General features: G+C 61.0%; 1 protein-coding gene across 4 annotated transcripts; it reads left to right on the forward strand.

Moving 5' to 3' along the window:
* The first annotated feature begins 1,598 nt into the window (after positions 1–1,598).
* Positions 1,599–22,511, forward strand: ECE1 (endothelin converting enzyme 1). Of its 4 annotated transcripts, none has more exons than XM_063317619.1 (18): positions 1,599–1,643; positions 12,167–12,250; positions 13,798–13,939; positions 14,051–14,254; positions 15,090–15,208; positions 15,674–15,820; positions 15,924–15,989; positions 16,271–16,462; positions 17,053–17,195; positions 17,383–17,497; positions 17,993–18,103; positions 18,389–18,565; positions 18,645–18,748; positions 19,149–19,259; positions 19,568–19,635; positions 19,810–20,000; positions 20,110–20,205; positions 20,314–22,511. In XM_063317619.1, the coding sequence occupies exons 1-18, from the start codon at positions 1,614–1,616 to the stop codon at positions 20,488–20,490; spliced, it is 2,277 nt and encodes a 758-aa protein (XP_063173689.1). In that variant the 5' UTR covers positions 1,599–1,613; the 3' UTR covers positions 20,491–22,511. The 4 variants fall into 4 exon arrangements, with proteins under 4 accessions (XP_063173689.1, XP_063173691.1, XP_063173687.1 ...); XM_063317621.1 differs by lacking the exon at positions 1,599–1,643 and adding an exon at positions 3,099–3,184; XM_063317617.1 differs by lacking the exon at positions 1,599–1,643 and adding an exon at positions 6,809–7,072.
* The last annotated feature ends 1,993 nt before the right edge of the window (positions 22,512–24,504 follow it).

The raw sequence follows: 24,504 nt of genomic DNA on the forward strand, positions 1-24,504 counted from the left end.
TACTGTGTTATTTCTGCACTTCCTGAAGGTGTCTGCCGGAGCCTCATGGGAACGGCTTCGCAAGCACGCTTGAGGGCTGCTGTGCGTGAGGGACCCGGGCTTCTGGCTCTGCGGGACTTTGGACCCTCGGTTTCGCCTGCAGGGGAAAGGCCTTTCCCTTCCCGGGAAGAGTGGCAGCAGATGGCGGCTTGGGCATCTGGTTTTGCCTGGAGCAGTCCCCCCCCCCCCCCGACTTCCCAGGGGCTGTGGGGCGTGTTTGCAAAGGATTGGAAAGATGCCAGGATGTCAAGTCTCCAGGGCACAGAGGGCACGGCCTCCTCGTGGCAGAGCTGCCCAACTTTGGCCCTGTAGCGGTAGCCCCGCCTCAGGCACGCACACACTCACCCCCAGGACTTCAAGGAAGTTATCAGGAGTTGCCAATCTGGAATGGAGAAATGCCAGCCTGCGGCTGCACAGCTATAAAAACAAGAGCAGGCTAAACATTAGCCTGGTAAGAAAACAACAGCTGTGTCCTCTTTCAACACACACACACACACACACACAGCCAAAAACTGCTTCCTCTGCAGCGGCGGATTCCTGCTTCCTGGGACAGACCTGAGGAGGGAGCCCAGGAGGGTCCTCCTTGCCCAGCCCCAAGGCGGCCATCCTGCGGAGACCCGTGCGCTCGGGTGGGAAATGGTGCCAGGTTTCTCAGGCAAGCAGAAAGGACGACATTTGCTTGTCTGCCAGGTGTGGAAAAAGACTATGGAGGACCTTGGATAATTGTACCTGTCTGAATGAACTGCAAAATATTCCTGGCTTGCATTTCCTGCAGGTTTTCTTATTATTACCGTGCCAGTGGGCACTCCCAGGTCAACCCCCAGCAGGCCCCCGCTTGGCCATTAAAGACCATCTTGGATGCTGGAGGGCACCGTCGGCTCCTGCCTTCACAGAAACAACACAGACGGTGGTTTTTTTGTTAGCAGAAGGAAGAGATCTGGACTGGGGGGCAGTTTAGCTGCACGCAGCAAGGCCGGGAGTCCCCGTTGCTCGGCTGCCATCCCCCAGAAATGGAGCAAGCTCTTTTTGGAAGAGGGCAAAGGGTTTCCCCTGGCCGGCCTCCACCACCGTGCCCATTTCCAAGCACTGCCTCCCCCACAACTTTCTGAGGCTTCCAGGATGCCAGTGAAGGCAGACTGTTTCGGTGAAAGGAAAGCATTTCAGGAGGGGGCGTGAAAGCCTCGGCACGGATCTATGAGAGGCGCCCTGGCAATTTACCCTGGAGTCTGACTAACTCGGTGCCCACTGTGCTGCCCACACATGGAAATGTCCAGCTGGGTCACTCCCGATGGGTCGGGAATGCAGCCTCCAGCATCTCTGTCCAGCGGGGCCTTCAGACTCTTCTGAGGGAGGGTCCCTGGATGGAGAGCATTCTAGTGAGGCGAAAGCGTCTTAAGCCCCCAACCCCAAACAGCAGCCTTGAACTCTGGACTGCTCCCTGGCAAGGAAGGATTTTCGGCCATCCTGTGCAGGTCGGGCAGAGGGCCCTGACTGGTCCTGCCTGGCTTCTGCAGCCCCACAGAAACTCCGGTTTTCATCTCTGGGACAAGGAACAAGCTGGAGCATAACAAGCTATGTTGTTCCCAGAAATCACTTGGGAAACTGTAAGTAGAGCTGAAGCCCAAGTCTCCCTTGTTACCCCTTATCAAATAGCATTCAGTGGTAGACTGCTCCTGCACGCAGGGCTTCTGTTCATGGCTCCAGGAGCTGACAGGCCTGGCCTTTGGGAATGTAGCTGATTCTCTTTGGAGGCGGACTTGAAAGGGCCTGCTTCATCGCTGGCTTCCACACAGCTCCCTATATTGGCTGGTCTTTCCTGAAGAGGGAAAGCCCACTAGGAGAGGGGACATCCGGAAAGGGAGGGGGCAGCCTGCCTGCTCCCCTCCCCCTCCAAGATGGCCTGACAGACCCCAGGAGCTCTCCCAAGGCCCACCATGGGGGGGTGGGGGGTGAGGGGAGCATCAAGCTAATCCCTCATGACTGCATCGCCCCCCACCCCCAAGGGGATCTCTTGCCAGGTATTGGCTGTGCTGCTTTCAGCCGCTTTGATTTGGCCTGTCTACTAAACCATGATAGATCCTGGTTGGGCTCTGAGATGTTTCCCAGACGGTGTGAATACGGATGCAAATTGTAATTTGTGTTAATTGGGCGTGCGCGGCTCACTTTTTTAATCGCTGTAACCGTGCACAATAGGATTAAAATGGGGAGCATCCCTGAGATTGCAAAAGGGCCGTTTTGATGAACTGGATACATCCGGGCAAACCTTTTCCGTTTTCCAGCCAGGCATCAGAATTCCAAATCTGGTACATGCGCTCCTTCCCCGGCTGCTAGACTACAATTCCCATCGTTCCCAATTAGAGGCCGAAGGTGGAGGTGCCTGTTGGATGTCAGGCTTCCCCAGGGCTGAGTCAGGTGAAGAGGAAGGCAGGCCGAACCTTCAGGCAGGGGGCCTGCAGTAGCTGTCCCTCTTGGCGTCCCCCCCCCCCCGCACTTTCTTTGGCCATCTCCCTTTAATTTATTCATTCAGTTTATATAGCTGTCCATCTCAGAACAGTGACTCTGGGCGGCTAACAATCATAAAAACAGTTAAACCATTAAAACAGTGCAAAAGAAATTAAATACAAATTAAATAAATTAGATAGAAATACCAACGGCAGGGAAGCCAGTTGACGTGCCCGGGTTGACCATCCGGTCATCCGTTGGGCACCGGGGGGGGGCAGTTGGGGGAGAGAAGCGGGGAGGGGCCACGGCGGAGCCGCCCGCGGTCCTCTCCCCCCGCCTTCCCCTCCTGCTTTGGGCGCGGAGCCCCCACGCGCGGGGGCGGGCCAGGCGCCCCCTCTTCGCGGGCCAGCACCGGCCGTCGGGCGCCGAGGGCCCAGCGCAGCCCAGGTGAGCGGGAGCGGCGCGGCTCCGTCGGCGCACCTGGGCACGGCCGGTCGCCCCGCTCCCCCTCCCGCCGGAGGAGTCCCGCCCCGGCGCCGCGGATTGGCCGCGCGGAACCAGGTGTGTCCTGCTGCCCGGCCGCTATTGGGCCGCGCCCGCGCCGCTCGGCCGCGTCCTCGGGGAGCGCGCGGCTGCCGCCCCGCAGGCTGACCCAGGGCGGCGAGGCGGACGCGGAGGGAGCCCCTCGGCGGCGGCCACCATGGTGAGTCGGTGGAGGCGGCGCGCCCCGGCGCGAAGCTGCTCGCGCCCCCTCCCGGGGCCCGGCTCCCCGCGGCCTCCGGAGAGCCCGCCCCAGCCCTCGGCGCTCCCGGCCCGTCCACGCGGCTAGTCCTCAGCGAGCGTCCCGCGGAAAGGCGAGTGCTGCTGCTGCGCTGCCTCCGGGAGGAGCCGGCTCGTCAGCGGAGCAGGAGCGGGACCGGGGCGACCGTTCCCTCCCGGCGGGCCGCGGCTCCGGCGCTCCGCGGAGAGAGGCGGCGGCCTCCCTCGCCGATCTGGTGCGGCTCCCCGAGGCCGCGGAGCTGCCCACGCTCGGGCGTTCCTTCCCCGGCGCGGTCCTTCCGGGCCCGAGCGAGCGCAGCCCCCGGCGGCTGGGCGAGGGAGGGCGCCGCGGCGGGAGGCCTGGCAGCCCCACTCGGCGCCGGCGGGCGGGCCGAGAGCCGCTTTCCGCGCACGGCCCCGGCTTCCTTTGCCCGGCTGGGAACGGCCGCCGCGCGATTCGGTCCCGGGCAGGAACGGCGGCGGGAGTCGCGGCCCGGGAGGAGCCGCCTACCTGGGCCGGGTTCGGGGAAGGTGCCCGCGTGGGCTGCCCCCGCCTCTTGCGTGAGGCTCTCCGCGGACGGCCTCCGACCCGCCGCCCTCCGGCGGGGGGCTGGGACGAAGCCGGCGCAAAGGAGCTGCTCTAGCGGGCCCGCCGGTGCCCTCCGGGGAGCGGGTCCTGCCGTGAGAAAGCGGGAGGCCTCCGCGCCGTCCTTTGCCCCGGGCGCCGGGCTTCCTTCCCTCCGCAGGCCGTCGCTCTCCCGGGTCTTTCCGGCTGGTCTGCCCTTCGGCTGTGGTCGGGCTCCTCAGCCACCCCACTTTTCCAGACAGGTTCCCCCCCAAAGGGTTCCTGCTGATCGCAGGCCCCCCGGGGGTTTGGCCCTTCTTGGCCCTTCATCCACTGAGCATGGCCAGTGGGCCCGGCTGGAATGTTTGTTTACGGGGGACGCTTGGAGTGCTGGGATTCAGTGGAGTTCCCTGGTCCAGCTGCAGTCTACCCCTGAGGGTCAGTACCAGCGAGAACATGCCTCCCACCCCCCTTGAGAGTTTGCTGACAGCCTGTGCCGGGCCTTGTGAGCACAGAGAGGGAGACGGGAGGCCGAGCGGAGCGTCCGGCCATCCCTTGCTGGCTGCGCTGGGCATCCTGCCTATCAAAAGACCCGCTTCTCCTGAAGTCTCCCCCTGGCCTGGCCACCAGGCCGCTCTGTGCTTTTGGGCTGAGGAAGGGTAGAAGCAAAAGCAAGCCTTCGCGGACCTGGGGGGCTTGGGTCAGTATTTGCCCAATGCACCTGGCCGGACCTGCAATCTTAGAAGAGGGCGAGAAAGGAGGCTGAGCGCCCAGGCCGCCCTCCTTTTCCCTCCCAGCCCTTTTCTCTGAGAGGGACAGGCTGCCTTCGTGACCTTTGCTCCTGTCTAGGGGCAGGGCTGTTCCAGCTCCCAGCTCTGCCACGGAGGGGGGCGGGCTGCGTCGGCCTCTCTGCCTTGGCCAGGCCCTAGCCTCCGTTTCCTCCTGGCGGCTGGCCGCCGCTTCCCAGGAGGAGGTTAGATGAGCTGTGTGGAAAAAGCTGGGAGGGCCGCGGCAGTGAACCCGGAGGGACCCGTCCCCTTGATTGCTGACGCAGCTGGTTGATGTCTGCTTGTGTTGTGCCAGGAAAGGACAAAGCATTGGCTGGGGGGGGGGGGATCTTGACGGTCGAGGCAGTAAACAGCAGCCACTTTGCAGCTGCTTCCCAGGCCGGAGAGGTTGCGCCCGTCCGAGGGGCCGGTCCCCCTCTGCTAGGACGGGAAGGCCCAGGATGGTCCCACGCTGTCCTCGGCTTGGCCCTCCCAGGTGCCCTGGGAGCATCTGCTGCTGCTTGCCCTGAACGGGTCAGGGGGTGGCCTCAGAGCCCCTGCAGATATGCTTTCCTAGGGATTGTGTCCGGAGTGTGGAGACCACCGGAGTTTCCAGCTGACAGCCTTTAGAGTGGAAACAGGACTCAGTTTGGGGGCCTTCCTGGGTGGATTGAGGGAAGACCCCAGCAGAGCTGCACTGTAGGGCTTCCAACGGGGCACGCACATTCAGTACTCCCCCGCCCCCAAATCAACAGCTGCTCTTGGAGTCAAGCCAGGCCCAAGAGCCGAAGGGATGCTGCAGCCCAGCCCTGATCCTTTGCTGTGGAAGAAGGGGTTTGTGGGAGACTGCTCACACCTCCTGCGGGCACTGATGCATCTGGGGATCTCCAGGCCTCACTGTCCCCCACTTTCGGAAACCCAAGAGCAGAGGTTCCCTCGGCCAGCATAAATAGCCCCTTTCCCACTCCAGATGAAGGTTAGTTGATGGAGCCCCCAGCCCTCGAGGTAGACTGAGTCAGGAAATAAATGCCACAAGAAGTAATAAAACTCCGCCTTATCAATAGGAGCTATCTTAGCCGCAGCATCTTGGATGCTTGAGCCGGGCTTGGACGGGGAAGATACTCCCTGTCTTCCCTTTCCCCATTTGGCAAAAGTGGTGCTGAACGCAGAAAGCATCTGTCCCCTCCTGGCAGCCTTTGTGGCCAGATCAAGTCGTTTTGCCCATTTCTGCCTTCTGAGGCCAACGGAGATGCCAACGCGGGGCTTGCTCGAGAGGGGAGCTCGGCCCCTGGGAACCTGCGGTCTGGAGTTGCGTCCCTTTTGGCTGCTGGTTGATTGAGATGGCAGCGGCTGCTGTTACCAGCTCCTGGGGTGGGGAAGCTGTGGTCATCCTGCTTGCAGAAGCCAAAAGAAGGTGGGAGCAGGAAGGAAACCAGGCACCACCAGAGGAGTGGCATCTGGTCGCACCTCCCTGTGCCAAGACGGCTGGTCTGCTTTTTGTTCCCTCTGCGTGTCTGTTGTGGGCAGTTGGGGAAGGCTCAGCAGGCCTTCTCTTCCAGCGCTCCTGGTCCTGCACAGGCCCTGCTCGTCTGGCCACAGCCTTGCGTCTTGCGGGGAACTTAGGCACGGCTGTTGCGTGTCGCTCCAGGCCTGGCCGTGAGCTGGGCGGGTGGCACGGCCCTTCGCCTGAGCCAGGGCGGCCTTGCGTCTTGAGCCAAGCCTTGAGGCCTGAACCGGGCAGCCCAGAAGGGAGGAAAGCGCCGAGGGCACCTTCAGGGCCTGCGTGGCCTTGGGAGCGCCTAGTCATCCAGAGACCCGGCCCATCAAGCCAGCAGAGAGGGGGAATTGGGGTACCTCACCCAAAGCAAGGTGGGGCCCTTTCTGTCTTGAGGAGATGCTGAGCTTTTAGCTTTTTTTGAGATCTGGATCCTTTTGTGATCAGTGAGGGCTGGGATGCCTCGGAGATCCTTTGGGCGAGGGGAGCCAGGCGTGTTTTGCTAGCCTTGCAAAGATAATGTCAGAATTTGAGTTTGGGAAGTGGCTCAGTCTCCTAGTGGGCAGAAGTGCCTAGGAAGAGGTGAGCAAAGCTGTTTTGCTGCCTCCTTGGCCATCCTCTGGGTGTTAAGGAACTGTGGATCTGGCCCTCGGGTCCGTCCTGGGGGTGCAGTGTAATGCTGGGGCCGTGCATCGTCTGCCAGTTTTCCTGGCTCGGCCAGGTTGCAAAACAGCATTTCCTCTTGCGCAATGACAAATGGACACATGCACTGCCTCCCCACCCCCCCGCCTGCCCGAAGCTGGGGAGGGGAGCTTGTCCGGATGGAATGGAGCCTGCTGGCATGTTGCGGTGGGAACTAGCAGCCTGCTGTCTTCCAGCCGGAGCGAGAAATCCGGACAGGAAGTGATTCAGTACCAGGAATGCCTCTGGGCTTCATCCAGCTCCCCTCGTGTCGGTGCGCTCGGAGCCGTGGGGCTGGCACTCCTGTTTCGGGCTGCTGAAGAGGTAGGCTGGGTTTCCAGCTGAGCCAGATCCATCATTTCTGGGGTGTAGGGGGAGGCAGGAAGGACCGTTTTGGGCCAGAGCCCTACAAACGAGCCTGCGGGTGAGGGTGACCCTTGGCTGGACCCGCTGTTCCTGGGGGAGGCCTCTGCCGACTTCCTGGCTGCTGGGAAGCCAGTCTTCTGAGGGCCCCAAGCTCTGCAGAGTCCCCTGGATAGGGAGGGGGGCAGCCTGTCTGGTCCGGTTGCCATTTCCCAGGGTCAGGGTGAGGATAGGCAAGATGCTGGCAGGAGCCCTGCCTGTCCTGGGAGGGGCTGCTTCCCACGGAAATCCTCCATTTGACGTGGAATCTTTCTTGCCGGGGTGGCGTCTCCCATGGGGCCAGGAAAGCTCTCTCAGCATTGGGGGAAAGGGTGGGTGTTTCTGGGCGCTGCTGGGAGGGATGGGGAAATCGGGCAGCTGGGGGTTCTGGGCCCTGGAGTCCTAACCCATCGGAGAGGGCTTGGCTTTTACGCTCACCGAGACCGAGTCTCCCCTCCCTCGGTCCCAAGGCGACAGGGGGGCCGGGCAGGGGCCCCTCCCTAGGGAGAAGGTGGCTGAGTTTTTGTAACCATAAGCAACTGGCAGATGCAGATTCTATTTTCTAGCAGCGGGATCTCAGCTACGTTAATGGAAGGGCATGTATTAGGAAAGAACTGAAGCTGACTGAGGGAGGGCTTGGCTGTGCCAGGTGGCTGGTGAGGAGGGACAACCCCTCCTGGGACTCGCGGTTGGCCCCTGTCCTGGGGGCTCCTTGGGGAGCAGGGTGGGGCTCCATGGGTGCCTTTGAGGCTGCTGGCTGCGAGCAAAATGCTTCAGAGGGAGGCCAGGCTGGGCAAGTGTGCTGCGAGCTTTTGGTTCTTGTTGCTTCTCCACTGACAGGGGCCACACGTGGTAGCAATTTAAGTGCTTCATTTCCTGAGGCGCTGTGATTTTGCATCCTGCTTTGCCATTACGGGTCGCGCTGGAAAGCGGGTAACGCAGTTCCTAAACCCAGAAGGGGGCAGCTAAGGGCTGCCTCTGCCGGGGTGCCCTTGGCCAGCGCTGGCTTGTGTGTAGCCAGTGGCTCTTGCGAGGGGCAGCGTGTTCCCTGGGGGAACAGGCAGGGCCCCCCCACATTCCTTGCTCCCGGCGGGAGGGCCTCTTTGGGGTCAGAAGTCGCATTCCCCTTGTTTCAGGGGCAGGAAATTTGGGACGGGCAGCTGAGTGAGATGCCTGGCAGGGCAGGGGGGAAGTGGTGGGAAAACGTAGCCCAGCTGGGCTAACTGGGTTTTCTCCACCCCCGGGAGATTGTGAGAAGCGGGTTGCCCTTTTGCCATTTCCTTTGACACCCCCGACCCCTTGCATGTGTTTGTGACCACAGACTTAGTTTGCGCCTGCTGATGAAAAGGCATTCCTTTAATTCCATGATGGCTTGTCTCTTCCTCTTGTTTTATAGCAGTGTTTCTCAACCTTGCAACTTTAAGATGGGTGGACTTCAACTCCCAGAATTCCCCAGCCAGCATGGCTGGCTGGGGAATTCTGAGAGTTGAAGTCCACTCATCTTAAAGGGGCCAAGGTTGAGAAACACTGCTTTATAGGCTTCAGTTTGATTGAGAGGGAGGTGTGAGTTACATAAAGTCAATCCATGTGTGCAGTGTTCAGCGGGAGATACTTTCGGGAAAAAACATTGCAGCTTCCTGGCGAGCATGTCACGGACGGGCTTGGATGTGTCTGTGTTTCCAGAGGGGGGTCAGCAGCACCGAAGGAGAATTTGATGCGCAGCTTCCTCCTAGCGGTGCCTTTCCACTTTCTTCCAGGGGAATTTATTTCTGTGTCGGGAGTGGGGAGGGGGGCCGGCTGCTCCATTGTGGGGCCCTTCCTGGATGCGTTGGCCAGAATCAGGTGTTCCAGCTGCTGTGCTTCTCGCCTGGACAGCATTCCTGGCTTGTTTACCCTGTAAGAAGATCCTCCGGCGGTGCAGATTGGCTCGTGAGATGCAACCGGAAGCCGTTTTGCGGCCCTGCTGAAGGTCAGGGTGCACGTGACGCTGCTGTGGGCAGAGACGGACCAGATCTCTGGTTCAAAACACAGCCCACTTGAACCGTGGAGGGGAGCATTGGGGGGCCTTGCCGTCTCCGCCCGCGGACCTCCGAAAGGCCTTGGCCCAGAGGTGCCGCAGAAGGCAGGCGTCTCCCTTGGCCAAGGGCGAATGCTTCTCTGCGCCTCCCCCCTTTCACTGGGCTTCCCTTGTCTCTTGAACGTGGGAAGGGACCTGTTTTTCTCCCTTGATTCTGTCATGGCGCTTGCCTTGTTTGCTGATCGAGTTAGTTTTCCCCAGGCAGCTGGAGCAGGTAGCGCATGGCCAGGGGTGGGGGGGAGCAGAGAAGCATTGGCCCCCTTCCCTTGCAGAGGGAATGGTGTCAGAAGGGAGGCGGCTCTGAAGTCGCCAAGCCGCCTGACTCACGGCAGGAATTGGAAAGGCCTCCCCGTAAACAAGCTTCACGGCCGGTTCCTGGGAAGAGCTGTGAGGCAGGGGGGCTGTTTTGCCTCCTGGCTCAGCCAAGCAGGACCCCCACCGGCAGCCAGAGGGCTTGCGGCCGGCCATTCTCGCTCTCGTACGAAGGGGGCCTCCCTCTCTTCCTGCAGGCAGCCAACCTGGAGGTCTGTCTCTGGACAGCCTGAGGGCTTTCCAGGGAGAATTTCAGCCTGCGGTTCTCCAGGCCGGTTTGTGCATCGCCCTGAGCCAGTTGGGACTTAGTTAACAGGCTAGTCACGGTCTCATGGGGGAAAAGGCCTGGTGCGGTTCCTCCATGTTCCCCTGAGATGAGTCAAGCTTACCCACAGCCTGTCTTGGGCACTGAGAGGTATACTGCCCCTGAGCAAGGAGGTTTCATCAGACCTCTCCCACGTCCAGCCTTCCTCAAAGACGCACCTAGGCTGCTGCCTCTTCCAGCTAGAATGGCCCTTGGTGAGCGCGTCGCATCTCGAGTGCTGGCCGTACTTGCAAGTTAGCGGGATGTGGCTGTAGTTGGGTCACCGAGCCATCTCTCAATTAGAGAGAGTAATTTGCCCAGAAAGCACACAGACCTGTCATAAAACTAGGGCCGAAATGCACCCAAACGGCTTGGTCCCGTCCAGAAAGTGCTGCCCAGCGTTTCTGGGCCATCTGAGGCTGGCCGTGGCACGTGGAAAGGAGGAAAATGACTGGCTGGGCCGATCTCAGCAAAGGTGTTCTGCTCTGGTGAAGTGGCGTTGGAGTCTTCCGCTCACCGATGAGTGGAAGGACTGAGCTGTGTGTCAGGAAGTATGAGTCAACCCGCAGGTGGGCAGCGGCCGCGTGTTCTGCTCCAGCAAATTGTGACAATGGAAGAACCAGGGATGAGTTTTGGGGAGACTTGCACGACTTTTGAATGGGCCACGGGAGAGAGTCATTGGGAACGAACGGGTCGGTGGCCGTCCGTGTGGAGAAAGGGCTTTTGAGTGGGTGATCCGAGCCCAGGACCATTCACGTGCGTGTAGGAGAACGAAGGGAGTGGACGAAAGAGCGTCACGGGGTTCATTGTCCGCCATAGGAGACCGAGAGAATCCGTGGGGGGTGCAAGAGTGGTGAGAATGGGGGGGCGGACCGTGGTTGGCAGCGTCGAGGATGGGTCTTGGGAGAAACGGGCACGGAAGGGTGCAGAGGTGTTTCGGCAAACACAAGCCAGAGGAGCAGAAACGAAGAGGGCACGGAAGGCAAGAACAAGAGAGTGAAGGGGTGGTGGAGACGGGTTTTAGCCGCGTTTCCCTTTTGGCCCATCGGCTGGGGCTGGGGCTGGGGCTGGGGCTGGCTTCTACTCTGCCCTTTGCAGCCCTTCTGAGCCCCAGAAGGGAGTCACGGGGCAGGCTGGGTGTCGGTGTCACGGCCCTCTCGGGCTGCATCTCGGAGGGTGGGGCCAGGGAGGCTGTGGGAATGTGAGTTGGGGCTGAGAAAAAGCAGGCCTGGGTGGACGGTGCTGCCTCCCGAGCGCCGCCGGCCTTGGAGACGGGCTGGTTTCTACCAGCCCCAGTCACGACCGGCAGCGTGACAGGAAGCCGAGGAGGGCAGATAAGCCCGTCTGACGCTGTGCCAGGAGCTGGCGAGCTTCAGAGGCTCGCCTGGGGGGATGGGGGGGTCCATGGGAGACTGTGATTTCCCTGGACCCCCAGGGAGCCCTGCCAACAGGGAGGAGGAGGAGGCTGGTGGCCGTTGGCCAGCACTGGCTGTTCTGGGCCTGACCGGAGCTGCGGGGCTGGAGGTCAGGCTGCTAGGGCAGCTGAGGCCCCCTCTCTGGATCCAGCTCAAGGGTTGGGACAGCCATTTTGCCCGCCGGGTTGGCGCCAAGAGGCCTGGCCGTGCCTCCGTCTCCGGACAACGGGCATCTCCGGCGGGCAGGCAGGGCCGGCCTCGCTCTGACCACAGAGGGAAGGAGGGCAGGCAGGGAGGAGCAGAGGAGCTACTGTGGGCCTGGCTTGCCAGGAAGAGCCTGTCCGCAGAGGAATGTGGCTTCACAAACCCCGGGTATCCGCCTGCCTCGATGGGCTTCCTGTTTTGGGGCTCCCATGCCAGCACTTCCTTTGTGGAAAGTGGACGGGCGAGGGGGTCTGGCCTGCGGGGGGAGCGAGGGTGTTTGCCGTGCGTGCTGGGGAGGCTGGGAAGGCACGGCATAACCCCCCCTTCACGGGGGTGGGTGGGCTGGTTTGTGGTCTGATTTAAGCAGTGCCAGGTATATTGCTGCCTAACGGTTTTGGCTGAAGAGCTGCGGGCGTGGGAGGCCTTGCAGCCCGGGGAACCGGTCCCCAAACGTTGCCCTGGGCCTCCCCGCCTCCCCCCTTCTGCCTCCCCCCGGCTTCCGTGGAGGCGGCTGCCGGCACACCTGTCCGCCGCCACAGGTTAACTGGCGGCTTTGGGCGCCCTGGCTGTGGCCCATCAAGCCGCCGAGCCGTAGGTGGTCCGCGCTGAGGTGATTCGTGGGGCCAGGTGGGGCGCAGGAGCAGCTCCAGGGAGACGCGCCCATGGAGGTGCTGAGGGCCTCTCTTCTGCCCTTGGCTTTTCAGATGTCCACCTACAAGCGGGCCACCCTGGATGAAGAGGAGTTGGTGGACTCCCTGGAGGGAGAGATCTACCCCAACGGGGTCCAGGTAAGAGTGGGCCGTTGGCCGTTTAGCGGGGAGGGCAGTGCCCCCACCTTCTGGCTGAGTTTCCTGGGTCTCGAGCCCACCTCCTTCAGGGCCCGAAGTTCCCCCTGCCCCACCCGGTCCCCTGGAGGGCCTCGTGGGAAGGACCGGCGGGCCCCCGCCTTGTTCCCCTGGCCAAGCTGCCCTTCCTTCCTTCGCTTCTCAGGTGATGCTGGGGCTCCGGGGTGTGGTTTGCCAGCGGGAAGCAGAGGTGGGGTGTTGGCTGGGAAACGCTGCGGCTTCCTCTTTGGCCCGGCCCCTTTTCTCAATGCCCAGGAGGGCCCCGAGGGCTGAGCAGCCTGGCTCGTCAGAGGCGCAAGACAAAGGGCAGGAGACGGGCCTGTCCTGATTCCTCCCAGAGCGAGATTCCGATGGATGCCAACGTCCCACTGCTTTGCTGCCCCCTCTGAAACTGAGTCGTTGGCCCTTGGGGGCCCCTGAGCTAGATCTGGGGGTGCCTCCAAGCAGGGCACGGCTGCAAGCAGGCAGGAGCAGAGTGTCGCTCCTTCTGACCTCTGCCCGTTTCTGCTTTCCCGGGCGATGGGCCTGCCAGTCCTTGACTTTCCCATTCCTGAGTGTTGGCGTGGCCCAGACAAGCCTGCTTTCTGCCCCTTCCCTGAACAAGGGCCCGTTGCTCAGCCCTTTCCCCTTAGAGCGGAGGTGGAGAAAGAGGTGGGGCGGCTGGGCGTCCGCCGTTGCTCGGCCGAGGGTGTTCCCTGTTCTTTCACTTAGGTAAACTCCCGCTTTTCCACCTCGCCAAATATGGCCCCATGGGGAACTGGCTTTTGGCAGAGCAAGAGAAATGGGGCCTGAATTCCCCTGCGGAAAAGCCTCAGCGCACCAGAAACGGCGGGCCGAAGGGCAGAGGGACAAAATCCTTGCAAGGGCCAAAGCCGAAGTTTCCTTCTGCTCTGGGGGTGCCCTTCCCGCCAAGGGGAACTGGGGTCCCTGAGCCGACCCAGACCTTCGTTTTTCCTATTGCCGGGCCCTTGTGTTTCCCTCCAGGCTGCCCTCGCCCTTTCCCTCTGCAGCGGGCATGGGTGTGGGTGTGTTGTCAGGCCATGGCGGTTGGGCAGAAGCACCTCCTCCTTTGTAACGGCTGAGGCTGAGCCGGAGTGGACACAGCCCCTCTGGCCGGCTGGCCGCCCAAACTCCCCCCACAGCCATTCTGGGCCCCTTTGCCTTCAGCCGAGGCTCTTCCCCTCTCTAAGGAGGGGTTTCCTCCTCAGCTGATGCGGGAAGTGGTGACTGGCACCCTTTCCATCGCCAGCTGGGCAACAAGTGTGTGGCCTGCTGTGGAAGGAGTCTGCTTTGCCTGCCATCCATGCCTGCCTTTGAGGCCTCACCAAGGGCAAAGAGCTCCCCCTTTAGCCGACGGGCTCTGGGAGCTGCAGCCGGCAAGGGGACCAGGGAAGGCCTCGGTGCCCCTGCGTGTGGCATAGCGGGCTGCTGCTCCGCCTGGCTCCTGTGCCCAGGGAGAGCTTGACGTCTTCCTCCTGTCTTCTCTCCAGGTGAACTTCCGAGGGCCAGGGGGTACCAAGGGCTGCTGGGCACAGCGGACGCGGATTGAGAAACGCCTCCTGGCCCTGGTGGTCCTCCTGTTCCTCAGTCTCCTGGCCTGCCTGTCCGTCCTGCTCTTCCAGTACCAAACTAGTGAGTCTGCTGGCCGTGTGCTGTTCCCCCACCCCCGGTGGGCCTTCCCCCAGCCTCCGCCCTGCTTTGACGGCTGGTCTCCTGTTCCTGCTCCCCCTCCCCTCCTCCCAGGGCCCTGCCTGACTGAAGCCTGCATCTCGGTGACCAGCTCCATCCTCAGCTCACTGGACCACGCAGTGGATCCCTGCGAGGACTTCTTTAGCTATGCCTGCGGCGGCTGGATCCGGAACAACCCCATCCCGGACGGCCACTCCCGCTGGGGGACCTTCAACAAGCTTTGGGAACACAACCAGGCAGCCCTCAAGAGCCTCCTGGGTGGGTGGGCCATGGCCGGGGAAGTCCCCTCTTCTGGTGGCAGGGCTTGCAAGGGACAGAGATGCCCAGGGGGCAGAGGCCCTAGTGCTTCACCTTCCCCTGCTCGCTGGGGGCCTGAGGTGGAGCCCCCAGCCTTGGGGTAGAGCGGGGAGGGGCGAGCATCTGACCTACCCCTCCTTGGGGGTTGGGGAGAGTTTCACGCTCCCTGTCTCCGTGGGTCCTTGGAGAGCCCTGCTTTACAGCACTGCACTTGAGAAGGACAGAGACCCAGGTAGAACTGGGGGGGGGGCAGCTTTTCACTCCCTGGCAGCCCCCTCCCACTTCAGCTGTTCCATGCCTGGGCCCCTTGCAATTTCCCCTGAACAGTCGTCCCCCGCCCCCAAAGATGCATCCCTGGGGGAGGGGGTGCTTTCCTGATTAAATGCTCCTTTCCAGGCAGTGAAGAGGGAGCAGTCTTGAATGGTGGGGGTGGGGGGCGCTCAATGGCTACAGAGCCTGTTATTCCGTGGGCCTTATCTTCCTTTTTCCGGCCCAAACCGGCTGCTGGCTTCTTGGCCTGTCTGGGCATCCGAAGGGCTGGTCCCTCCCCATTTGCCCCCACTTCCCCAGACAGATGTTTCTCTTTGGCCTCCCCCACGACTGAGTGGAAGGTTCCTATCTCTCTGCAACTGATTCTTAAACAGATCCCAGATGTTTGGAGGGTGGGGTGGAAGAAGGGGCTTGAAGGAACCCTGTGGGGTCCGGTCAGCTCCACGGGGAAAGGCCAAGGGGTGGGGGGGGGGCTGGGTGGCCGTTGGAGGCCGGACAGGGCTCACTGGGCGTCTCCTCTCTGCAGAGAACGCCACGGCGTTGAGCGAGGCCGAACGCAAAGTGCAGCACTACTACCAGTCCTGCATGAACGAGAGCAGAATTGAGGAGCTGCAGGCCAAGCCGCTGGTGGATCAGGTCCAGAAGGTAGCAGGACCCAGGGGCTCGGAGCAAAGGTCTCGGAAAGGAGGCCCACCCAAGGCGGAAGCATCGGACTTTCTGCGCTCCCGCGGAGCGTGCCGTTGCTCCCCCCTCGTGGGAGTGCAAAAGATGTGTTCCTCTGCCTCACATCTGGGTGCCTTGGACTGGCGCCCCAGCATGCTCAGCTGGTGCTAGCCGGCCTGGTTCAGAGTGCTGGGGGGGCGTAGTCAAAAGCCGTCGCCAAGTAAGGCGTGCGTCTGCCGAGTAAAAAATAACTTGGCTATTGATGCTGTGTAGGTTCCAGTCATTCGTGGGCAAAGTGTCCGGCTTAATATTTTTCAGTCTTTTTCAGTCAAGACTGGTGGGGTTTTGGCCTGCTCGGCTCCCCCGTCCTTGTGTTTTGGCAGATGGCCGCTGGCTTCGTGCTTGACCCGGAGGGGGTTTTCTTTCTCTCCCCACTCCCCCCCCCAGCTTGGCGGCTGGAATATCAGCAACCTCTTGAACGAGCACAGCTTCAACCAGACGTTGCTGGAGCTGGTGGCTCACCACCACCTCACCCCCTTCTTCTCCATCTACGTGAGCGCCGACTCGAAGAATTCCAGCAGCAACATCATCCAGGTGGGGGACCCTCCCCAAATTGGCTGCCTGCCTTGCCCTGCCCTGCCCTGCCCCGCCCTGCCCCACTGCCCACGGTCACTCCTCTCTCATGGCTCTTTTCCAGATTGACCAGTCAGGGCTGGGACTGCCGTCCAGGGATTACTATCTCAACAAAACCCAGAACGAGAAAGTGAGTGCCAGTCTCCCCGCCTGGCTCAGAGACGCCTCCCGCTGTTTGGATCGTGGCGGGCACAGCCTCCCTCCTCCTGCTTGGCGTATCCTCGGGCACTGCCAGATCTCAGCCGGTTGTATAGCGAGCATTGCAAGGCCTTGCTTTGCAGCCCTTGAGACCCTGAGAACAGTCTGGCGCAAGTCGTCCTGCCAAGGTCGCTGTGGCACAGCTGTCCTGGCCATTTGCAGCGTCTTTCCTTGGCTGTGCCAACGCAGCATCCCTTTCCCTCGGCCCTGCAGGTCCTGGCAGCGTACTTGAACTTCATGGTCCAGCTGGGCCTGCTGGTTGGGGGGCAAGAGGAGGCAGCCACCCGGCAGCAGATGCAGGAGATCCTGGACTTTGAGACCACCTTGGCCAACATTACCACCTCCCAGGAGAAGCGCCGGGATGAGGAAGTGATCTACCACAAAATAACTGCCGGGGAGCTCAAGGTGAGGCAGGGCTGGGGCTTCGGTGTCTCCTGGGATCCTTGCAAAGGGTGTGACGGGCACGGGCACTCTAGCACCCTTCCTTTGGGTGGAAAGAGTGGTCAAGCGGCCCTGCAAACAGGGCTGACAGCTCCCAGCTCTCTCTTGGACACGTTTCTCCCTGTCAAAAGACAAGGCTTAAAAAGAAAGAAAAACAAAATTGGACTCTCTCAAGCCCGGCTCGGCTCTTGAGGATCCATGGACACATTTTTCTCAGCAGCGGGACAGGCCTGTCTTTCTATAGCGCCGTCCAGCGGGCTTTTTTCAGCTGCCTGGCCGAAGCACGCCCAGGCCCCAACCGGAGGTAGCCCTGCCTGGGTGGGCACTGCCTGCCTGCTGAAGCGCTTAGAAATAAAAGCTGCGAAGAAAAATATGGCCAGTGGGAGCGAGAATTGCCCGGCCTGGTTCTCTGTCCGTTCCAAAACTGAATGTGGGGAAAGGCAGGAAGACGGCCCTTGTTCTCGTGAAGGGGGTGGCTGTCTTTTCGCTGGGCACCCTTCAGAAGATCTAAGCCCTCCCGCCTTCTTCTCCACTCCTCTTTCCTGCCCGGAAAGGACCTGGCTCCGGCCATCGACTGGATGCCGTTGCTCAGGGAGGTCTTCTACCCGGTGGAGATCAACGAGTCGGAGCCGGTGGTGGTCTACGCCAAGGAGTACCTCCAGCGCATCTCCCTCCTCATCCTGAACGCGGATAAGCGGTGAGCGCAGGTGGAGCCCCCGTCTTGGGCCCTCCTCAGGTGCCAGGAATGTGAACTTTACGGGGGGCGCAGGAGCTGAGGCGGCCTTGGGTAGCACTGCTGGGGCGGGCTGCTCCCAGGCAGAGAAGGTGAAGGTGAAGACCCCGCCTGTCTCATCTGCTTGGCCTTTTCCCCCTCGACCCCTCAGAATTTTGCGCAACTACATGATTTGGCACCTGGTAAGGAAAGGGGCGAGTTTTCTGGACCAGCGATTCCAAGACGCAGAGGAGAAGTTCCTTGAAGTCATGTACGGATCGAAGAAGGTGAGGTGGGGAGGGTCCCGGGCCCGGCTGCAGAGGGTGATGCAGGGAGGGGTGCCCGGGGGTGGAGGGAGACTCCCCGTTCCCTGGGGAGACGGAACGGCTGTTCCACTGCCATCCTTCTCTTGACTGGCGGCCCTGGAGCGCCCTCTGCTGCCAGCCAGCACACCTCCGGCGCCACTCCCACCTTTTCCTCGGCTCCCCTGGATCTGAGCGCCCTTCCGGTCACAGAAGGGCAGCAGCACCCTCTGGGCACCAGCTGGCAATGCTGCAGGTCAGCCAGCCGGACAGGCCCCCCTTCCTCCTCCTCTTTGTCTGAATTAAAATCAGCAGCTCCCAGTGCCAGGTCCACGGCAAGAGTAGGTCTTGGCACAGGGGCTCCGGCATTGGGTGACGTGCCGTTGGTGACAGGGCCGTGGGCGTCTCCTGACCCTCCAGCGGGCAGCTGGGGGGCAGAGCCGGTCTGAGTAACAGAGACCCCCATCCTCTCCTCTGCAGACCTGCGTGCCCCGTTGGAAGTACTGCATCAGCGACACGGACAACAGCTTGGGCTTCGTCCTGGGTGCCATGTTTGTGAGGGCCACCTTCGCCGAGGACAGCAAGGCCATCGTAAGCACGTCCCCTCCTCTCCCCCAGCATGGCTGGAGGTCCAGGGGCTGCCCTCTCGTGTGGGGCTGTTAGGAGGAGGATTGGGGCGCCAAGGTCTCAGCCACTGGAGCAGGCCAGGGACTCCCCCATCAGGAGGAGAAAGCAGGACCCCCCCCTTCCTGGGGACCCTGCTCCCAACCTTCCTCATCGGGCTTCAGAAAGGCAGATTTTGACTCTGCCGTTCTCGGGGAACCTTCCCTGGGGAGCTGCCAGGAGGAGGCCCGCTCACCTCGCCCTTCCTGCTAGGCCGAGGAGATGATCCTGGAGATCAAAACGGCCTTGGAAGAAAGCCTGGCCAGCCTCCGGTGGATGGACGAGGAGACCAGGCGGTCGGCCAGAGAGAAGGCTGACGCCATCTATGACATGATCGGCTACCCCAAATTCATCCTGGATCCCAAAGAGCTGGACAAAGTGTTCCATGATGTGAGTTCCTCTGGCCATGCTGGGGGGCAGGGGGCCTCCTGGGTGGGCGCCTGGATCTGACAAGGCTCCCTCTTGGCAGTACGACCCGATGCCTGACCTATACTATGAGAACGTCATGCAGTTTTTCAACTTCTCCGCCCGGGTGGCTGCTGACCAGCTTCGCAAACCTCCGAACCGCGACCAGTGAGTAGGAATAGCCCAAGAACCATCTTCCCGGGCCAGATCCTGGAAGGCTCTGCCCCCGCCGGCCCTCCATGGTTGGCTCTTCAGGAGGCCACGAGGGGGAAGGGATTGCATTCTTCCCAGGACCGAGGTCCTCCGATGACTCAGGAGATCCTTCTGGCCCCAGCTGCTGCGTTCTGCGGTCCCTGCTGCTGCCACCTTGGCGTAGGTGGACCTGTTTTGGGCTCCGCGCTTGGCACGTGAAGTTGCCGTTGCTGGTTGAACTGCAGTGGACTGCCCAGCCAGAAAGGGGCAAAGGAAAAAGGGAGGAGGGGGCTTCACAGCGAGAGCCAAGCCATGCAGGCTGGCCCTTGGTCTTCATAGCTCCTGTTCTTCCCCTTTGCTCTGTGGTCTTCCCCAGGTGGAGCATGACGCCCCCGACAGTGAATGCTTATTATTCTCCCACCAAGAACGAGGTCATCTTCCCGGCGGGAATTCTGCAGGCTCCGTTCTATACCCGGAATTACCCCAAGTATGAAGGCGTATCTTGGTTTCCAGGGTGGGGACTGGAGGAGGCAGGGCCTGCACACCTGAGGGGGGCCCTCCTTTAAGATGGCCCAGCAGTGGGCGGGGTGGGTGTCCCACAACATCCTTGAGCCTCAGCTGGTATCTCTTGGGGCTTGGATGGTGGGGGTGGGCTAAATCTCGTTAAAGAAGATGGGGGGGCTCGTGAGGGCATTTGGGAGGGCAAAGGGGGCCTTGCGAGACAGCTGTTTGGGGGGCCTGAACCCTGCAGCCTCTCAGTCTTGTGACCGCTGTTGCTTCTGGGTTTTTTTACAGGGCCCTCAATTTCGGTGGGATTGGTGTCGTCGTGGGCCACGAACTGACTCACGCCTTTGATGATCAAGGTGCGCCCTCTTGGCGCCTTTGCGGGGAAGCCGGCCACCGGTTTTCATCTCATCCGCAAAGAGGGCCTGGGTGGCGATTCCTTTTGGGCCACCTTGGCCGGCCTGGTTCTCCTGGCCGTCCAGGTGGGCACTGGTTTGGGTGCCCAGTTGAGGTTTACCCCCTTGGCCCGGCAGGACGCGAGTACGACAAGGACGGCAACCTCCGGCGCTGGTGGAAGGATTCCTCGGTGGACGCCTTCAAGCAGCACACGGAGTGCCTGGCGGAGCAGTATGGCAACTATTCCATCAATGGGGAGGCCGTGAACGGCAAACACACGCTGGGGGAGAACATTGCTGACAACGGGGGGCTGAAGGCTGCCTACCGGGTGAGCTGAGGGGGCGCAGTCCTCAATCAGGCGCTCCTGCGGGCACCGGCCTGGCTTCTGGTGCGGGGGCGTGGCGGGCACACTCACTCTGCCCTCTTCTTGCCCACAGGCCTATCGGAACTGGGTGAAGAAAAACGGGGAGGAGCCGTCTCTACCCGCACTCGGTCTCACCAACGACCAGCTCTTCTTCGTTGGCTTTGCCCAGGTGGGAATCGGCTCCCGGCCCGGCGGATGGGGGGGTGGCGTTGTGGCTAAAACGCAAGGCTTCTCTGACCCTCCTGGGGGGCTCTCTCTTCCCCACTCACTTTCCCAGGTCTGGTGCTCGATCCGTACCCCCGAGAGCTCCCACGAAGGGCTCGTCACGGACTCTCACAGCCCTTCCCGCTTCCGCGTCATCGGGACCGTCTCCAACTCCAGGGATTTTTCCAAGCACTTCCAGTGCAGGCCCGGCTCTCCCATGAATCCGCTGCAGAAATGTGAAGTTTGGTGAGTTTTCCTCCGCAGAGAAAAAGGGGGCACCAGGAAATGACCCGACCAGGACACCCGTTCTCCGCTTCTTCTGGGCCCCCTTAAACCCCTTGCTCTAAGCTGGAAAGGGCCTCTGTGAAGACCCCTTTGCATCGCACCCAAAGAGCCAAAGAGGCTTTTCACTGCGTCTCCCACCGACTGACGGCTCGGGAGGCACGCACACATGCTGGAGATGCGCACCGTCCCTTTCTTTGGGAAGAGCCGAGCCCACGTTTAAGGTCTTTTGCCCCTTTTCCAAAGGGAGAACCTCTTTGTTGCTCTAATGAACGCCACAGACACACGGACACGCAGCATTTTGTAAAACGCGCCGGGGAAATTATTTTTGGAACCTTGCAGAACACTGGACGTTCCAGGGGGAGATGTATGGAATTTTTAAAACGGTGTTGTCTCTCTCTCACGCGCGCAAATGAAAATGCTTGGGAAAGCCATTGTTCTTTGCGTGGGCAAGTTGGCCCCCTTGGAGGGGGAATGGGGTTGGTGTCCTCTTGGGCTTGTGAGATGCCCTTCTGGCTTTGAGGCTGGGATCTGCCTGAATCCCTGCGAGGCACTCAGCGTCCGGCATGGGGTTGTCCTCAGAAGGCCGCGCAGCCTGCCCTGTCTCTCGGCTTCATCTCTCCCCTTGTGAGCTTTTCCATTTTGAATTAGGAGAGAGGAGAGGAGAGCTGCAGAGTTAAGCAGGTGCCACGCTGGGCTCCCCCCTCCCCCAGAAATGGGTGCCCAGTCCAGGGTCGCCCGGGCTGGGTTTCTTCTAATGCCAGTTCTGGCTGAGGACAGGTAGCTGGTGTCTTTGCTGGCAGGCCCCCTGCGGGGAGGAGCTAACCAGGTGGACCGGCCTCTAAGGTGGGGGGACGTCTTCTGGACCTCCTCCCTTTGGACTTGGGAGCACAAGGTGGGGTCAGGATTCATGTTACAGAAAAGCAGATGCTGAGCAAACCATTTTTCCTTCTGGACTGCTTGGCAGATGTGGAAAGGGGCTACCCTGAGTAGGTTTTCAGCTACTGGGCAAGGACTGAGTGTCACTGGGGGCGGGGGGCAGGAATCTTCCAAGTGCCTTAAGGCCAGCAAAGCATTAGATGCTTCCTGTGCTGAGTCCCACCCCTCATTCTGCCAAAGCTGGCACCTTTTCTGCAGACGCAATGAGGCAGCGAGGAGCCTTCCCAGATTGCCAGCCACCCAGCTTAATTCAACAGTAGGAGTCATCCACCATCCGGTGACCAACCGGTTTCCCACTCCGATCAGACACAGAGAACGCAGGGCCACTGGGCTCTTCTGGGTGCTCAAAAAGGCTTGATCTCTTTCTTGCGGGAGATCTGTTTGATGGGATCCATTCAGCGCCTTAAAGTGGGCTCCACAAGGGGTATGGGGTTCTCCTGTTACCAACTTTCCCCAGCCAGCGGCCCTCCAGACGGGTGGGATTTCAAGAGCCATGATCCCTGTGCAGCACAGCCACTTTGGGGAAGGCTGAGTTCTGGATAGCTGTGAAGAGAGCCCACTGCCCCCCACTCCCAAGAGCATTGCAGGGATTTTGAGTAGCAAAGCAGAGCGTTTCAGGGCTCCCTTCTCTGGTGCAAATGTTGGGTTTTCCACTCATGCTCCTCCTGCATAAAGCCAAATTGCATCCAGATGTGCAATCTGCCTCTGGTAATCGGATCCAACGCGCAGGCACGCCAATGGCTTCAAGATGCGCCGTTGAGGTTCTAAGGCATGGGGGGGGGGTGGCCAAACAGCTCTTCTCCCCCATCGCCCTAGGAGAAAAGAAGAAGGTCCCCCCCCCCGATTGGGGGGCCGTGAATTGAGCATTTAGCCTGGAAAAAATTCTCTTGAAAGAGATGGGACTTGCCTAATTTCTAACAAAGGGAAAAAGATCTGCAAGGAATTTGGGCTACCCCAACGACGGATGGATTTGTTTAGCCAATTTGTTCTTTATTAACTCCCTGCCTTTGGAGAGGACTGTACATTTGAAATAAACATCTTTTATCACGGTTTGAAATGGTCGGGTCCCTGCTTTTATCGGCGTATTTTCCTAACTTGATACCTCTTCAGGTTTTTTCCTGGTTGTCCTAAGTTCTCGGCTTGTCATTAGTTCAGTCTGGCCGTATCAGACAGGTGTTAGGCCTGCATCCCGAATTCAGGCATAGTGGATGAAGTGCTTGGTAGTTCTTTATTCAGGCGCCAGTATCTTTGCCCTCCTGGGAGGCTGAATCCGCCGGCCCAGAGGGGGAGCGGAGCGCTGGTGCCGCGGTGGCGCTTCGTGTGCGTTTTCACCAGGGAGCCAAATTCTAGCAGGAACCCCGAGGTGAGGCCAGCTAGGCCGTGTTGCCTCAGTGACGCACAAATCTGGTCCAGCAGGAACCCGCAGTGGATACCAGCCTGGCTGGGGATTATGGGACTGGAAGTCCAATCCCCATAGAGGACTCTGTTGAGAAAACAGCCAGGAGGCGACAGAAAACTACCAAGGGTTTGCAGTGGTCGTTTTTTTCTTAAAACATTTTTTTTATTATACATGCCATATATCCAACACGCTCTTACATAGCGAAATAGAGCGCTCTTTGTTTTTTGCAAACATCCATGGGCGAATTTGAGCAGCTTCAGGTCCAATTTCTGTTCTGCAAAGGATTGCACTTTGTCCTTCAGGGCAGCATTTCTCATGCAGCCTGATATGCCCCTTTTTCCCCCCCCCGTACTTGAACTTGTGGCATAAAAGTGAAACAGTAGCACTAATGGGAAAGGAAATTCCTTCCTGCTGGGCCTGGCCAGTGGAGTATTTGCCCTTGCTCTAACCCTTCTCGGCTGGCCCGGGAGGGGTTCGGCCCCAGCGTGGACGGTGGGAGTTTTGTTTGTGTGGGCACCTGGGGGCCCTGACTTCGGAAAGGGTTGGGGGGCGAGGAGCCCCTTGTTGGAAGTGCCCAAAGGGGGGCTGCCCAGTGGGCGGCTCTAAATGCCCCCTTCCTTCTGCCCCGATCGATCGGTGGGGAGCTGCCGCAGTAAATCGCAGAATGACAATAGACACAGTTAATAGGAATCCACCCCTGCCCACGTTTTCTTGTGTTTCTCTGATGAAAATAAATTACAAAGACACCCTGCGTGTGGAAGTGGCATCTTCTGGACCACTCTGGTGCCTTTTGCCTCTTTTTTATATCCCCAGCAAGCCTTTCATTAGGATGGACGCGCCTACTTTTCCCACCCATGCACTGAGACCAGAGGAGTCTATTTCACCCAACTGAACCCTTGTGCAGACTTTTCCCAAGTTAGATAGAGGCGAAGCGTGGGGTTGCGCGTTGACAGGCGGGACATTCCCACGGTCCTCCTCAAAGCCGAGCCTCGGAATCGTGCCGAAGAGCCGAAGGGGCTCGGAGCGCCCGGACGAGCGTTTCCCCAAGCCGCTCGGGTACGGGGGGCCGAACGTTTCCGAGCTCGCCCGAACGGGGGCCGAGAAGAGCGGCTCGCGCAGGCGCAGGCCGCGCCTCCGAAGCCGCAGCCGAGCGTCTCCGGAGCCGCCCGAGCGTCCGAACGCCTGAGCGTCCGACGTCGCCGCCGTCGTCCTGCCGGACTGCTGGAGGCGGCCGCCAGCGCCATGTTGGATGTTCCGCTCCGTCCGTGAGGAGAATCCGCCGGCATCGCTCGCCCGAGAGCCGCTAGACTCCGCGGAGCCGCTTCGCCCGGCCCAGAGGTGCCGAGAGCCGCCGGCGGAGGCGGCCCCATGAGCGGCGGCGCGGCCTGACCGGCCCCGCTCGCCCCGGCCTGAGGAGGAGGCGGGAGAGGAGGAGGCGGAGGAGGAGGCCGGCCGCGTTGTCACGGAGACCGGCCGGGGGTGCTGGCCCGCCGGGCTGCCCCCGCCCCCGCCCCGCCGCTCCCCGCCCCCCGCCGCCGCCCCGCCGCCGCCGCCGCCGCCGGCCTGGTGGTGGCTCCGCTTGGCCATGAGTTTACCGCAGAAGGCGGCCCTCAAGCCCGGCGCGGCGGCGGCGGCGGCGGCGGC

The sequence above is a fragment of the Candoia aspera genome, chromosome 18, assembly GCF_035149785.1.
Source record: "Candoia aspera isolate rCanAsp1 chromosome 18, rCanAsp1.hap2, whole genome shotgun sequence".
NCBI classification, from domain to species: domain Eukaryota; kingdom Metazoa; phylum Chordata; class Lepidosauria; order Squamata; family Boidae; genus Candoia; species Candoia aspera.